At 34.4% G+C, this 16,245-nt stretch overlaps 1 protein-coding gene and 1 non-coding gene across 3 annotated transcripts; one reads left to right on the forward strand and one right to left on the reverse strand.

Annotated features, from left to right (window-relative positions):
* The first annotated feature begins 820 nt into the window (after positions 1 to 820).
* On the forward strand, positions 821 to 927 carry LOC133781258 (small nucleolar RNA R71). The gene has a single exon (XR_009870044.1). It is a non-coding gene; the product is annotated as a small nucleolar RNA R71 (small nucleolar RNA).
* Positions 928 to 6,705: 5,778 nt separating this feature from the next.
* Positions 6,706 to 12,560, reverse strand: LOC133777759 (protein IWS1 homolog 1). Of its 2 annotated transcripts, XR_009868813.1 has the most exons (12): positions 12,359 to 12,560; positions 11,779 to 12,262; positions 11,277 to 11,396; positions 10,721 to 10,941; positions 10,501 to 10,630; positions 10,358 to 10,420; positions 10,184 to 10,261; positions 10,016 to 10,107; positions 9,044 to 9,109; positions 8,797 to 8,950; positions 8,045 to 8,428; positions 6,706 to 7,312 (listed from the first exon to the last, which is right to left on the reverse strand). XR_009868813.1 is itself a non-coding variant. In XM_062217494.1 (11 exons), exons 1-11 carry the CDS (start codon positions 12,376 to 12,378, stop codon positions 8,330 to 8,332), a joined length of 1,527 nt encoding a protein of 508 aa, XP_062073478.1. In that variant the 5' UTR covers positions 12,379 to 12,560; the 3' UTR covers positions 7,825 to 8,329. The 2 variants fall into 2 exon arrangements, 1 of the variants encoding a protein (XP_062073478.1); XM_062217494.1 differs by lacking the exon at positions 6,706 to 7,312 and having other exon boundaries at positions 7,825 to 8,428.
* Positions 12,561 to 16,245: the final 3,685 nt, after the last annotated feature.

Here is a 16,245-nt window from a genome sequence, read left to right on the forward strand (position 1 = left end):
CCTGACCTAAGAGTTCAAATTGATTTGGCTTCTTCATTATGGCTAGGATTTTCTATCTCACTTTGGCCCTTTGGATTTGGAATGGGTTAACTAGTAAATTTTTTCTCTTTCTCTATCAACTAAAGCAATTGCAAGTTGTCCTACTTGTGTCTCCAGTTTGGCTATTGATTGGGACTAGTTTTGTAGGATTTGCTTATTGGATTGTATAAAATGCTGTAAAGTTTCTTCTAAGGAAGGTTTCCTTTGAGGATATAGCTGATTTTGTGGGGCATGATTTTGGTTTTACATGTTGTATCGGTGCCCTTGATTCATTGGAGACTGGTTCTGTCTCCATGAAAAGTTTGGATGGTTTCTCCAATTTGGATTGTAAGTGGAAGAGAATGGGCTATCATTTGGTTTCCCGTAAGTATGAAGAGCATTGGCCTCCTCATAAAAGGCATCTTGGTAAGAAGGACATGATTGGGCATTATGGAAAGGCCTAAAACATATAGAACAAACATCTTTTCTGGGTTGCATTGGACAATTTATAGATTGGTATATGGCTAAAGCTTCTACTTTTCTTGCTAATTTTTGTAAGGATGTTCTTAAGTGTAATTCATCTTTTACTTCATACATTCCTCCTCTTTTTGGTGAATTAGTTGACCTAGACCTAGGATCAAAACAATTCCATTATTGTGAATTGACAGAAAAATCTTCAAGGGCGTCCTAAGCCTCTTGCCCTTGAAATTGTAAAAAATTTATAATATGTGTAGATTGAATCATTTGACGATTAGAGGGGGTCAAACCATCATAAAAATATTTTACAAGTATTCATTTTTCAAAACCATGATGAGGACATTTTAATAATAAATCTTTAAATTATTCTCAACATTCATAAAACTCTTTATTATCTTTTTTTAAAAACTCGGAGATTTCTCTCCTTAGACTATCAGTTTTAGACATAGGAAAAAATTTCAACAAGAATTTATTATAAAATTGATCCCATGTGGTTATAGACCCCGTGGGAGGGGAATTTAACCAAGCTTTGATTTTTCTTTTAATCAAAAAGGGAATAATCTTAGTTTGACTGACTCATCAGAAAAATTTTGAAATCTAAATGTTGAGCAAATTTCTAGAAATCTTTGACAAGAATGTCAGGATCCTCTCTCTCTTGAGGTAGCTCTTGGGAAGGAAAGGAGCAGCTGGGCTTGTGAAGTCTTGGGCCGTGGAGCTTAAGGCATGGCTGAGAAGAAGCTGATGGATGTGGGCCTAGATGAATGGAAGAAAACTTTTGTCAATGTGGGCCTAAGTTTTCTATTTTTTGCCACTTTGTTTTCTTCTTTTTCATGCTTTTCAAGAGTCCAAATATGTAACATATTCCCTACAAAATAAACATAAATTAAATCATATTCAAATATTTTCAATTATAAAATAAGTCATATTAATTCTTTGAAAAATATTAATTATGACTTAATTTAATGTAATGTTTAAGTTCAATAAAACAACATTTTTGACCTCAAACTAAACAACAATTGTTGTCTGTGTTTTCACCAGAGGACACATGGCATTCATTAAAGGAGTAATTAAGCTCCTCGAGCACTAATGAGTTATCGTACTATGATCTGGCCAGACATGGATGTCTCCAAGTGAGGCCATGCCCCAAGGTTTGTCACAAGGCACGAATGTCTCAAGGCGAGGCCACGTCTGGTGACCCATCTCCAAGGTGTGGATGTCTCCCAGTGAGGTCACAGCCCAAGGAACATATAGATGGTCCTCACCCTCTTCATTTGCCAATCTCCCAGGTTTAGGATTATAGTCCTCAAACCTGGAGTAGCTACAAGGTGTCAGTCGTCACAGTTATGGCCCATTAGATCATCTGACAACTTTTGGTGAGCCTCGATTAGTGGTGTCGAATTCGTACCCTTGACAATCAGCATTTCCCACGACACCGCCTGACATGCGCTATATCCTGACATGGTCAGATACCTGTTCCCCGTAAAGTTGGTAGGCAACTTTCTACAAATGGGCCTCGCGTAATCCGCCTGGGCCCATGGTCTTTGTTAGTGCATCCCTATGTAATTAAATAGCAGTTTACTCCCAAATAATGGGGAATGTTGTATTAATTGTTCCTTAAGGGCATTAATGACCCAGGCCTCTATAAATAGGGTCGGGGTATCTTCTTGTAAAGGATTCAAAACTTTGGCTAGTTAAGCATTGTAAACTCAGATAAATATATACATTGCCTTAGACTCCATTGAAGCTTGATCAAACAAGCTTCAAACTCACTAATACCAGAGACTCGTGGACTAAAGCTCTTTTATAGTCTGAACCATGTAAAATCTCTATGTTATTTTCTTATAGTTTCTGTCAAGTTCTTAGATTAACTTGATAGCAAAAAAGGCAGTCAACATTTTGGTGCTTTCATTGAGAGCCTGAAGAAAGCTTGAAGAAAAATATCCATGATGACCACTAGACAGAATGCACCAGATGATGTAGCTCCTCCCATCCGATCTGAGGGAGGAGAAACCAGTCGTCCACCTCCACAAGACCTCTCAAAGATGGTCCAAGAGGATTATGACGAAAAGGCCGATTACGACGGCATAGGTGATGGAGGCAATGATGAATATAACGAGGAGGATTATGCTCATCTTATGGATGCAGAGGATCCACAAGAGGCGGTGGTGCTCCGCGATCAGGTGGCTACCCAGTAGCAAAAACTCGATGCCCAAGAGGGGAATATTGTTGCCCTGTACGAGATGGTTAACACCATGAAGGCCACTCTGGCAGCTCAAGGGCTGCGAGTGGACTCGCATGGCAAAGTACCGTCTAGGCAGCCAGCTGTTGTGCCACCTGTGCACTCAGCTGGAGTGCCACCTGTTAATGTCGCAAGTGTGCCTCTCGAGCACCACGCTGTCATGGCGCAAGATCCGCCAGCTGGTTTGTCACCTGCGCACCCAGCTAGAGCTAGAGACCCACTTGCGCCACAAGAGCATGGCAAGGATAAAGTCGATGACAACCCAACTCTGGGGTAGAAGAAGTTTCATCGAGCCCCCGAACACAACATGGCCTCAAGGCCAACATGCAAGAAGAAGGGGCAAGGTGCCCGAGGACATCGTCGGGCCGCCAGCGCCCGTGGTACCGCAGGCATTCCGCCTGGGCACGGCGAGCCAGATCGTGCTAGGTCTGGAGGAGGTGTCCCCATAGCACCTCGCCATCCTTGCAGAACCCCTGACCGAAGGGCCAACCGGAGGAATGTCTCCATTAAACAAGAGCAAGGCTTCAACATCTCGGTTAATAATGAAAGCATCGAGTCTGATGGGGAGACTGAAGTAGGATATCCCAAGGACGGTGGCTGCCACCAAGGTCAACCAAACCTACGAGATGGCCTAAATGCCCGTAGGGGTATAACAGCCTCTAGGGAGAAATCTGGAAGGAAAGGTCAGCCAGACCTCCGAGACGATCTCAATGCTCAGAAGAGAGAAACCCGGCACAAAGTGACATTCAAGACCGCAACCCTCTCCGCACGGAATTGGAGAGCTTAAAAAATATTATGCTCGGGATGGCCTTAAGACAAGGCCAGGACTATCACTCAGAGGATGAGGATGGGGAGCTGTGTGCTCCCCACATAGTGGAAGTCCCAGTGCCACGAAGCTTCAAGATGCCTACCATCATGTCTTACAATGGCAGCATGGACCCCACTGACCATCTGTCAAAGTTCAACCAATTGATGTTGGTGCATCGGGTCTCCCAGGACGCAAAGTGCCACATGTTCACGTTGACCTTGAGGTAATTGGTTGACGAGTGCTTCAAGAATCACAAACCAAGTTCCATTCATTCATGGCACCAGCTCTCCTCCTTATTATGAAGGCAGTTTATAGCGACTAGGAAGGTGAGCTTTGCGGTCAGTGCCTTGGAAAACATAAGGGAAGGACCCCTTGAAACCCTCAAGGCCTACATCAAGCGCTTTAAGGAAGAATCCACTAGGACTAAGAGGGTCGACGATGGTCAACAGTTGATGGACTGAGTACTTTTGTTGAAGAAGTAGTTGGTAAACGTTGACAGTGACTGTGGTATTTTTATTAATTAATTGTTTTAATGTTGCAGTCAAGTTGTGATGGTGTATATGTTCCTGAATTAGATGTTGTTCAATTAGTACTTGAGATTAAAGTTACTTCTGACATTCAAAAGAAGAGTGTCAAGCCTGGAGTAGCTATGAAGTCTCCTTTCAGGAATGACTGTGGATCATCAAATATTGGGGCTGTTTTGTAGTTTATTTGTTGTTATTGTAGCGTAGTTGTTGTTATGATATTTGATGAGTTTTGTTTTGTTGAGAGTGTGCGTGTGTGTTGTTTTCTTATCTCTGATGTGCATCATATGAATGTATTTTTTATTTTATTTTTTTAAATTATGGATTATGTAAGAATTTTTTTTTTATCTTTTAGTTAGGTAATGCATATGTGATTGTAGACATGTATTTATTATCAATGTTAAAGTTGCTTTTCAAATTTTTTGAGTTATGTTTATATATATATATATAAACAACACTAGAGCACCTTAAGAGCAATTTAATAGAACGAACTCTAAGTGATGTTTATGAGTCACAGAAACGGTTGACCAACATGGCATAAATTGTATGACAAATTATTTAAAAATTTAAAAACTAACTGTTAGTGTCAGCACTTTAAATGAATGTATAATAATAATAATAATAATAATATAGAGGAAATGGATTGCTTGATGCAAATGAAGAGAGAGAGAGAGAAAAAGTTCTTTTTCAAAAAGTAAAAGAAAGAGAGAGATGGGTGGAAAAAGTAAAAAGTATTATTTATAGTTTTTTTATTGCAATAAAAACAAAAACTGCATAAAATTTTGTGAGACATTTATGAGCATTTGACATCTTGTGGTCTTTTTTTTTTACATTATTCTTTCTTATCTTTTCTTTTTTTTCTTTTCCAATGCTTAGTACTCATTATCTTTCTTTTTTCTTTTCTTATGCCCAACACCTCTCTTTCCATCTCTTTGTTTCATTCATTCATTCATTCTTCTCCTTCTTCTTCTTCTTCTGATTTTCTCAGCAACACTACCATCCAAGACCATTGTTGATTTTGTGGTGATCTTGTGACTGCACATTTTTTGGATTAGGCTATCATACTTACAATCCTTTGTTATCAAGGCTCAACTCTAAAGCAACGCGACATATATTCGAAAACACGACATGTCAATAATTACTTAAGGATGATTATTTTTTCAACTTTTGATTTGAATTTGTACCAGAATCGGTATTGATTTCATTCCTTGGAAAGATACATAATACAAGATATTTTTAGAATGTTAGGGGTAGAAATTATACAATTTATATCTCAGGTTCGATGACATCAATGCTATCGCAACACAAAAATAACACAACAACAGAGACCACTATTGATTTAACGTTGCTTTTGTGGTGAGCTTACGTTGACGGCACATCAACAAACAAATATAAGTGAAATCAAAGGAAAAACTAAAATAATTTTGACTATATTATATTGCAACATAATTTGATGAATAATGTAAAGAATTTGTATGAAAAAAAAACATACTCGATTATACTATTTTTTTTTAGATTAATTGATAGGGCAACTGTTTTTCAACACTTTCTCCCTTGATCGGAATTGTTCTACAAAAATTAAAACATCAACTATAAGTTTTTTCAGATAGATTTGATGATTGAATTTTTGCCAAATTATAAATTGGGTTTTTGTTTGCTTACCTATTTTTGTCTTGATTTTGTCTGAGATTAAATATTGTCTTGTCATTTTAACGGAGTGGTTGTTGTCTTGATGATTAATGTTGTTGCACAATTAGATCGGCAACAATAATAAAGTTTTCACATTGTCGGAGGTCGTTGCCGTGAATGAATCGGGAGGAAGAAGGATTCAGGGGTTTTCCTTCCGTTTTGTTAATAAGTAGCATTTATGAAGAAAAAAGTATTGGTACCGTAAAAAAATTTATTTTTCCGTGTGGTGGTATATAAGTAAATTTAGTGTAGTATTAGGCTATTACGGAAAAAATCCCTAAATTATAATGTGTATTTAGTTTTAATTATATATATTGTTGTAGATATTTTTAGGTAGGGACCACAGTAGATATTGTTACATAATACCACATTACTTTTAATCATGTGAATGAAATACATATTAGGTAAAAAGGTATACAATTTAAGTGTTCCAATCAATACTATATAATAAAAATTAAAATATTTTAATCGATACTTCTAGAGGAAATAAATATATTTATAGTTGAAGGTATAATACTATTTTGGACCTTTTGTTGTGCAAAATTACCGATTGAACCTTCTATTTTGTTAAATGACAATTTGACCCCTACATTTTACAAAATTGAACAAAATAATACCCTAAGTCTGATTTTGATCAAACTTTTTTTCAATATGACTTAAATTCCCCTACTTTTATAAATTAATTACTTAAAAAATAATTAAAAAATGTTTTAATATTAAAAGTATATATAATTAATTAAAATAATGTTAATAAACAAAAAATCAAATTTAAAATAAAAAAAACCTAATTATTATATCATTAATAACATTACAACATCAAAATCCAATATTTACATAGCCCAAATTTTTTTAATCTAAACTCAAGAACAAACTTATTAACATGTTCAAGTTGATCATCCAAACCCATATTCAATCATATTTCTATCAAAAAGTTGCCATTAGAACAAAACTCACCCAACAAAAACTCATAAACATATACAATCCAAAGTCAGACAGCAACAAACTCAAAAACCTTAATGAAAAAAAAAATCAACAAAAACCAATAAAACTAGACAATTAAACCCAAGAACAAACACAAATCAAATTATGTCTTCACAAAACCCAAAAAAAAAAAAAAAAATTCCCTTCTAAACTTCCTACACAGAAAATCAAATCAAAACCCAGATAAATTTTACAGGTTTGAACAAAAGGAAAAAAAATAAAAAACAAGAACTTCCCATCGCAATCAGAGGACCTCGACCCAGATTCAACGTCGAAATAGTTGTCATCGACCTCCGTGCTTGAAGGTTGAAGTCGTTGCTGACCCATCGTGCCCCGAGCCCAGATCTAGGTCGAAATGGCCTCCTGGTGCAAATCGAACCTCAACCTAGTGTAGATCGCCGTCGAACTTGGAAGAACCCTACTTAGTCCCAAGTCATTCTCAAATCTGCTTCAAGTCTTGCACGCATCGTCAACAAAAGTATCACGAGAGCTTCCAAACTTTAAGACTCACACGTGTCATCAACAGAGGTGGTAGGTTATTGGTGCTACAAAGAAAGAGAGTTTCCTACAAGTTACCTAGAAAATCAAAAACGAAGAAGTCAGAAGGGGGAGAGAGAGGACAAAGAGCAGGGAGAGTAAAGAAAAAAAAATTAATGTTTTACTTTTAAAAATATATATTTATTTATAAATAAATTTTATTTATTTTCTATTTTAAAATCTATTTTTTTATTACTTAACTAGATAAAACTAGAGGTACACGTTAAAAAAAATAACTAAAATTTTACAAAATAGAAAGTCGAAATTATTATTTAAAAAACAGACAATTTTGCACAAAAAGATCCAAAATGGTATTACCCTTTAAAAAAAAAAAATTATCCAAACTGTCGCTCATCATCACCCAGATATCATACTTTTCTATTATTAGTAACTCCCCTCACTCCACACACTTGTCACCAATATCATCCGACCAACATAGAACCCCAAACTAATGGACTAAGAAGGAGCTTTATTCCCATGTCAATCACCCATTTCAACCAACCCCACCATAATGCGGCCCTACTACGACAATATATATGTAAACACCAAAATTTCCATCATCCCAAAGAACTCGAATAAACTATTTTTCCCGTTAGGATTTTTGTTTCAATTTTCTTTTTCAATGATACACAACAACCAGCAGTCCGTGAAAATAAATCATAAAATCCGCATTTATAATAGTTTCAACATTATAAAAAGGGCAATGGAATTTCACAACCGCCAAATAGCCAACAATCTGTAACCATGCTATGCTGAAAGGACGTTATTAACCTTCTTGAGTGATCGTATTTAGAGCACCCAATCCAGGAACAGGAAGGCAGAAGGAGCCTTCTGTGAGAAATGCATTATAGAGTACCATAAACAGTGGCACAGAGATTCTCTTCCTTTGCTTCAGCCACATACAACAGCAAGACATCTTTAAATCCTCCTGCTACTTGTTGCTTCAAGCTTGTGGCGATTTAATCTAATGCTCGTTTACCAGACGACAAATTGGCACAACTTGAAAAGATCATACCAGGAGACCCTCTTCCAATTATTCAAGCTTTCATCACATTATTACAAGTACTTCACCATACCACGACCCTCCACACTAATTTTTGTGGCTTGAAGCCGCTTCTTCTTCGGTGCCTTTAGTTGCTGCAACTTTTTATTCATCTGCAGTATGAACGATTAAATCACAAAGAATAAATTAAAAAGACAATACAAATATTTATATATATATATATACATACAAATATATGCATAAAGCACAATTAGAAGCCGTGGGAGTAAATGCAACAAGAAACTAAGAGTAAATTTGACTCTAATTGATCACAGCCTAGGCCCTTCAATGTAACCTGTTTCAACTGTCATCAATTTAGTAAAACTAGAATAATTTGCAGCAAATATACTCTTTTCTTGTACCATCTACAGAACATTGATTACAAACTCATTTTTATTTACATTTCAATAGAGTTAAGAGTAGAGACATACCTAACATTTCTAAGTTCAATTGATAGTTATTTAAGAAGAAGAATACCAACCTTCAACCGGCGCTGGTCCTGTATTCCTTGTTTAGCACGGGCTCTAATTTCGTCTGGATCAATCTTAGACTGTGGGCGTACAACAAAATCCATTGGAGTTGCTTCTGGCCTTGTAGTGAGTTGTCTAGATGATGATTGACCAGATTTGCGCTCCCTGCAATTAAATATTTAACAATTATAAAAAGCGTAGAGCAGATGAGAGGTTCAATCTGATTGTCTCAAGATCAAAACTGGTGTGACATCTTACCTAGAAAATTCATCTAATTCCATATCACCATCTCTAGATTCCATTCTGGCTGAGTTATTCACTGGCCTGTGTGATTAGTACACATAACATAGATTAGAAAAAGACCAACAAAAAAAAAAAAAAATTCACTAAGAGCACTCCATGTAAAATGTCATTTTTTATAATATAGAAAAAAAATGGTTAAATAGTCTTCCAATGGGTAACGTAAAGTTATATTTTTTTACCTAAATAAATAGTATTTCTCTATATATAGTGAAACACTATTTATCAAGCTATAAATATTTTATTATTTTTTTTATAAACTTTTGTATATATATATATATATATATATGATACTATTATATTTAATTATTTTATTTTTTAAAATGAATAAAATATTTTAAAAAATTATAATATTTAAATAATATAGAGAAAAAAATAAAGAAGCTGATGTATGGTATAATGTAAAAATTTGAAGTAAATTATAAAAAAAATATATTTTGGTGATGTATTTTGTAATACACTTTCTCTATAATATTTAGCTACAACTCACAAAAACAAAAACATCTTCCATCAGCTTCTTTATACATATATTTATAATAATTTTGCACAAATTCCAATTAATTCGTATCTACATTTATATATCATTTTTATAATATTTTAATATTATTATTTTTCTTTATAAACTTCCTCCCTCTCCCATTTAGTATATATATTTATTATTTCTTTTTTTTAATTATTTTTTCTTTAATTAATAAAATATGTTTAAAAAAATAATATTTAAATGATGTAGAAAAATATACAGAGAAACTGATGTAGGGTATAATGTAAAACTTAGAGATAAAATAGAAAAAAAATATATTTTGGAGATGTATTTTAAAAGATGGAGTAGAGTATCCATTAAGAGTTATTAAGAGTTAAGAGTGCTCTAACAATCTACATCAAAATGCATATGACCAACTACATAAATGAATCCAGGGAAGGAAAAAGTACTTTTTGACCATAGGCCTTCGGTATGGAACTCTCTCATCCTCAACATTTCTCATGTCCTCGAACCTCGTACTTTTATTAAATATTGGTCGACTCTGCAGAGAGAGAACTGTCAAAAATGTTTGGGTTCAAATTAAAGTAAAAGAGAGCTAATCAAGATCAACACTTTACCCATTTATCAACTAATTCCTTTGCAAGCTTTCTGTTTGATGTGGTTTCTTCATCAGATTTGGACAAAAACATAATGACCTGCCAAAAATGAAAAGTATAATAGTTCATTTTGTTTCTTTCAAATCATGTTCACAAACTTGTGTAATTGATTATCTAGTCAAACGAAAGCCTCACCTTTCCCAGACCACTCTTCTTCAGTTGCTCTCTTCTATCATACTGTTCCAGATCGATTGGAATCTGCATGAGAGAAGTAAATTTCAGATACATCAACAGATTGCCAAACTTATCAAACTAAGGAGGCAGGCAACCAAACATACATCATTCAAAATCTTCAAAATTGCTGCACGAATATTAATATTTGGCAAACTTCCATCTGGAAGAGGTTCAAGCCAGGTCCTTAATAAATTTAACACTCCATGATCTAAGAACTCCTGTTGAAGCTGTTTCCTGAACCCCAAAAAAATCATAATGTACATTAATTAAATACATGCATGGAAACAAGTGCAGCTAAAAGACGATCACATTAAACCATCTTACTTTGAGAGAACATCAGTAAGCAGAGGCAACTTCTTGAGTTTATTAATGGCAGGTTTTCCCTGTCTGTTAAGTTCCGCATCCTCTTCAGCTGTGACCTCAAGCTCAGCCATGACATTCTCAACTAGCAGTGCAATTTCTGCAGGACTTTTTTCATTTTTCTTTCTTTTCTTACCCATCTTAAAAAGCTGATCAATTTCTTCATCTTCATCAACCTCTTCCGCCTAGCAAAATCCCAAACAATTATAACAATACAGCAACAAAAATAGTAGCCTAACAAGCAATTGCAGGTATATAGTATCAACAGTTCAATACCAAACATTTTGAAAATAAAATTGGACCACATTCAATGAAGAACATACTAACCATGTGTATATCTTCTAAGAATTTAACAACCCCACCCCCCACCAAATAGGAAAAAAAAACTGAGAGAGAGAGAGAGAGAGAGAGAGGGGGGGGGGGGGGGGGTGAAACAAAAAGATGATGCTAAATACGGTGACTGAGTAACAGCAATTCAGAAAGTGTATGCATGTACGCGCCCAAAGGACAAAACACAAACCTCAGGCGCATAACGAGGAGAGCGTCGCTCATTGTCACTACCATACCGGTCAGCAGCATCTACACCAGTGTCATCTATAAAGTTGTCGTCATCCATAGTTCTGACACCCTCTTGATCATCCTACTCCATTCAAGAAAGTAAACTTTAAGAGCTTTATTTTAATAAAATCAAAAGATAACAAGCATGCAATAGATAACCATTTAAGCCCCCGACACACACTTAAGAAGACAAGGTCGGCATGTAAGGAACCATAGCCAGCTTCGCTTTTGATTTTAAACATTGGTCCGTATACCAACTCAACTCATCACATTCTCGATTAGACCATATACAAAACAAAGTATACACTCAAATTCAAACACAAAAAGGAACATCTAGATTGCCATATTCAATTTTAAGTAGCCAGAACAAGAAAGTTAACATAATTCTAACGCAGCAAAAAGTCAGTAGCAACGACTAAATCAGAAACCAAAAATAAAAGCAAGAAAGAAGGATGAAATTTAACCTCGGAATCACCACCAGCAATAGTATCCCACAGCTCCTTGACCTCACCATCCTGTTCCCTCGCCGCCTTATCTGAGAACCCCCTCTTCGACAACCGCGAACTCGATCCAGCTTTGTTCCCAAAGTTCTTTTCCCCCTTATGTCTCTTGTCCTTCCCGCTCCCACCAAGCTTCTTCCTCTTGCCCTCTAACCCATCCCCAATAAAAGCCTCAATATCGCCATCCTCGTCATCGACAAATTCCGACGCCACAACATCCTCCCTAGCGACCTGGCTTTTCTTGATCAGCCTCTTTCTGGGCTTCGATTTCGAGCCGGACGCATCCGTGCCGTGGACCGGGGTCTGCGACCGCTCTCGCCTGTCGTGCCAACCGTCATCGTCAAGAATATCGTCATCTAGGAGGTGCTGGTTGGGCTCCGGGGTTTGATCGGGATCGGAGGGAACGTCGTCGTAGTCCATCAATGGCTCACCATTTTCGTCTCGGTACCTGAAACCAACAACAACAATGAGTTGAATTGAATCGAACGAAACCCTGATCCTTTTAGGAAAATAAAACGAAAACGAAAAAAAGAGGAGGGCGTACGGATCGTCCTCGTAAGCCATGGCGGAGGAGAATCGGAACGATCACTGAAGATTTTTTTGCTTTGAACAGCGAAGAGAATTGCAAGCTAGAAAATCAATCTGGAAAGAATCGCTGGTGAAGAATATGAAGATAACTACGAACCTTGATAGTCTGAAGAGAGAGAAATTAATATATTATATTATATATTTTTCTGAATAAAAGAATTTTTTGTACGGTTTGGACTCTCGCCAAGCCAATGAAACATTCTAATAGGAGAATTTTTCAAAATTATGGTTTTTATATTATTAATGTTAAAAAATATAGAAAAAAAATATAGAAGTTATACTTTTCTTAATTTTTATAGGAAATTTATTAGAGAAAAATTTAAAGTATAGAAACATAATTAGTAGCTAACTAAAATATGGAAATGTATAGTTATATTTTCTTTAATTTTGAATGTAGTTTTTCTTTTTTTTTTCTACCAATTTTTTTCTTTATCTTTTTTTCTTTCCATTTTTTCATTCTTTTTCTTTTTTTATTCATTTATCTTTTTTTTTTTATTTGTATTTTTTTTTCAGATTTTTTCAGTTTTTTATTCATTTTATTTTTTTCTTCAATTTTGTATTTATTATTTCTCCTTCCATTTTTTTTTCCACACATATGAGATTTTTTTTCTTCTTCTAATTTTTTCTATTAATTTTTTCATTCATATTTTTTTTTCTTTTCATTTTTCCATTATTTTTCTTCTTCTTCTTTTCATTCTTATTTATTCATCTATTTTTTTTCACTCATCATTTCTTTTGTTTTTTTTTTTTCATTTTTGTACTTATTCTTTTCTCATTCTATTTCTTTTTTTTTCTTTTTTTTCACACATATATTTTAACATTACATAATTATTTTACATATTTTTTTTCCACTATATGTAAAAAAAATTCAAATCAATTTTTTCAGCATTTTCTTTTTACTGTAACACTTATAGGAATACCAAAATTTGGAAAGAAAACTAATAAAAATATAAAAACGTGAATAGGTAACTGGTTACCTTCATATTCTTTGTGTGTATAATTATGAGGGTAACTGGTTACTTTCACGTTCTGGTGTATGTATATTTATGGTTTCTTTATGGTAACTAGTTACTTATGTTACTAAAATCATAGTTACTTCTTCTTCCTTTTTTAATGAAGTATTCTTCTATTTTTTCCTTCAAATTTGATGTTTCTTTTCATATTTAATATGAGTAACTCGTCACCTCTCTTAGGTAACTGGTTACCCCTCTTATGACAGAAAGTTACTCATCTCAGGATAACTGGTTACCCCTCCTGGTGCATGTTATTTAACCTAGCTCTAGGATTTGTTTTTAAGATCAATCAAGTAACTGGTTACCCTACCCAGGATTTGAAAAAAAAAATGTACAATCTTAAAAATAACATGTTTATAATAAATAAATAATAATTTTAAAAACAATTCATATTACAAAAAAAATTTGCAAAATAACCAAAGAAAAATTTACTATAAAATTAGTCATATAAAAACAATATAAAAAAACAAATAACCTAAAAAAATAATAATCAAATTACAAACATACCCTTCCAAATTTGATTAAGAGTAAAACTGTGGCATAAACCAACTTTTATACAAAAATATGGGAAAATAAACCCATAAAAGTGAAAATTCTTAAAAAAAGTCATAGATTAACTTTTTTTGAAAAAAAAGCCATATTTTTGCACACTCTATTAAAAATCTCATATAAAATGTAATTTCCTCTTCTATTATTACAAATTAGTTGAATTTGGAAATCTATTTTACAATTATTATTTTCAAAAGATAAAAATTTATTTTACATATACAAAAATATTAAAAATTTGTTTACTCAAAAAGTAGGCATGACAAAATGGGACGGGGTGAACTCGGGGCGGGGCGGGGCAGCGCTATGAATTCAAGTGGCGCCCCGCCCTGAAAACTTTTTTTTTATACTCTAACCTAATTTTCTCATGCTACTTATAAACATGCATAATACGTAAAATTGACATTTTATATGTAGTTTAGAATATTTTTAATTTTAAATAGACTTTAAGTGTAAGATTTATATAATTTTTTATTCCACAACTACTTTATGAAATAATTGTAAATATTGAAAAATATGTTATATAATTAATCATTATTCTTGTATTTATTTTTGTAAATTATAAAGTAAAAAAAAACAAAATATAATATTTGAGGGTGTAGTTGATACGAAGTGTAAAAAAATAAGAATTGTAATAATAGGTTTTGGGAGAATTCTAAAAGTATAATTTAATGTTTATTTAAAAAAAAAATTAAATGGTGCAAATGGGTCGGGGCAGACCCGCCCCGATTAAGCAGGGGTGGGGCGACCCGCCCCGCTCCAAGAAACTAATTGGGGCAGGGCAGGGCAAGGCAAGGTGTTTGTGGGGCGGGGTGGGGCAGACCCGCCCCATTTACATGCCTAAAAAAATATTAAAAATTTGGCACTCATTTTAAAATAGTAAAAAAATAGTTCTTAAAAATACATTTTCAATTTGTTAAAAAAGAAAATACATTCTCAATTGAGATTTTTAATATATAATAGTTGTACTTTTTATTTGTTGTTTTTTAGTTTTAAAAGTTTATTTTATCATTAGTTTACAATATGGAATTATAACAATAATTATAATTAAATTAGAAAACATAAACGAGCTTCGCGAGGTTTTTTTTTTAATTTTTAAAAAATATATATTTTTAAATATTTTTTTAGAGATTGTATGGTAGGGATTCATTTTCACACTACTCATACAACATACTTTTTATATGGACACGTAGCGCGTCTTGACCACAATTTTTTTTTCAAGATGGTGTTCATTATATAACGAACATCCTGCAGGTTTTCGAGAAATTCTGAATAATTAAAGTGTTGAAAACTGTTGACGCAGTTTTTCGCCAATGGTAGATTTAGAAATCTAATAAGAGTATCACTGCGTATTTGCAAACCGTAATGGACTTATAAGAACCCTTTCGTACACACACAATTTTACGTGGTTCAGTGGTTAAAATCCACCTAGTTCACGAGACAATATTATTGTTCTTCTCTCACAATTTCTGCAGAGTTTCAGTAATACAAAAAGGTCGTCCCCTTTTCTGTCCATTATCCCTAATATTTATAGTGGAATTTCCCGTGTGCATAAATATGGTATACATTTAATACAGATAATTCTCATTTACATTGGGATATGATTGCATAACATAATATACTTATGCTATCTCGAATAATAAATGATAAATGTGCAATACAGTCTAGGCATTAATGAGCGTATAAAGAACCTCCGAGTCTCTCGGGATCCTTCAATATGCGCCATGACCAGGTTTCCACGAGCTGAATATCTTCATCGAACTGGTGATTGAAGATTATCTGAACCTTAGTTCGGATTAACTTCAGAGCGCCCTAAAGGGGATCTGGGTACTGAATATCTCGAATTGGACCATCGTCAGGCGGCCTGATAATTACCTGAATGTTGTGTTGCCAAGTCCTAACTCGAGCTGCTCACATCATCATTAGCTAGATTTCTACTTGTCTGTTTTTCCATATATTCATTTGTCAACTGTATCCCTAGCTGAGTGATTAAAATCGTGCTAATTTTTAGGGTACAACATTTTCCCCCAAGCTCCTGCTCGTGCTTGATGTCATCACTTTCTGACATGCACAGTAGGGGCTTTTAGGTTTCTGTCATGTAAAATCGTGCCTGCCTACTACTCGAGTGTTGAACATGTGGCCGTCTGTAATTGGCGTATGTTCGGGTTTCGAGGACTGTGATAACTGTCCTATCAACTTTTTGTCGTCGCATGGCTCATTTAATTATGGCCTCTGGATCTCGAGCTGACCCAATCGGATGGCCCGAATTAATTCTCAAAGTTTA

This window comes from Humulus lupulus, chromosome 5 (genome assembly GCF_963169125.1).
Source record: "Humulus lupulus chromosome 5, drHumLupu1.1, whole genome shotgun sequence".
Lineage (NCBI taxonomy): Eukaryota > Viridiplantae > Streptophyta > Magnoliopsida > Rosales > Cannabaceae > Humulus > Humulus lupulus.

What these genes read in the sequence shown, in the direction of transcription:
- LOC133777759 (XM_062217494.1), bottom strand. Translation starts at nt 12,378, where the DNA reads ATGGCTTACGAGGACGATCC. An exon ending in ATGGCTTACGAGGACGATCC is followed by an intron (nt 12,263 to 12,358) that starts GTACGCCCTCCT and finishes TGTTGGTTTCAG; the next exon opens with GTACCGAGACGAAAATGGTG. An exon ending in AGGACCAGCGCCGGTTGAAG is followed by an intron (nt 8,429 to 8,796) that starts GTTGGTATTCTT and finishes TTCATACTGCAG; the next exon opens with ATGAATAAAAAGTTGCAGCA.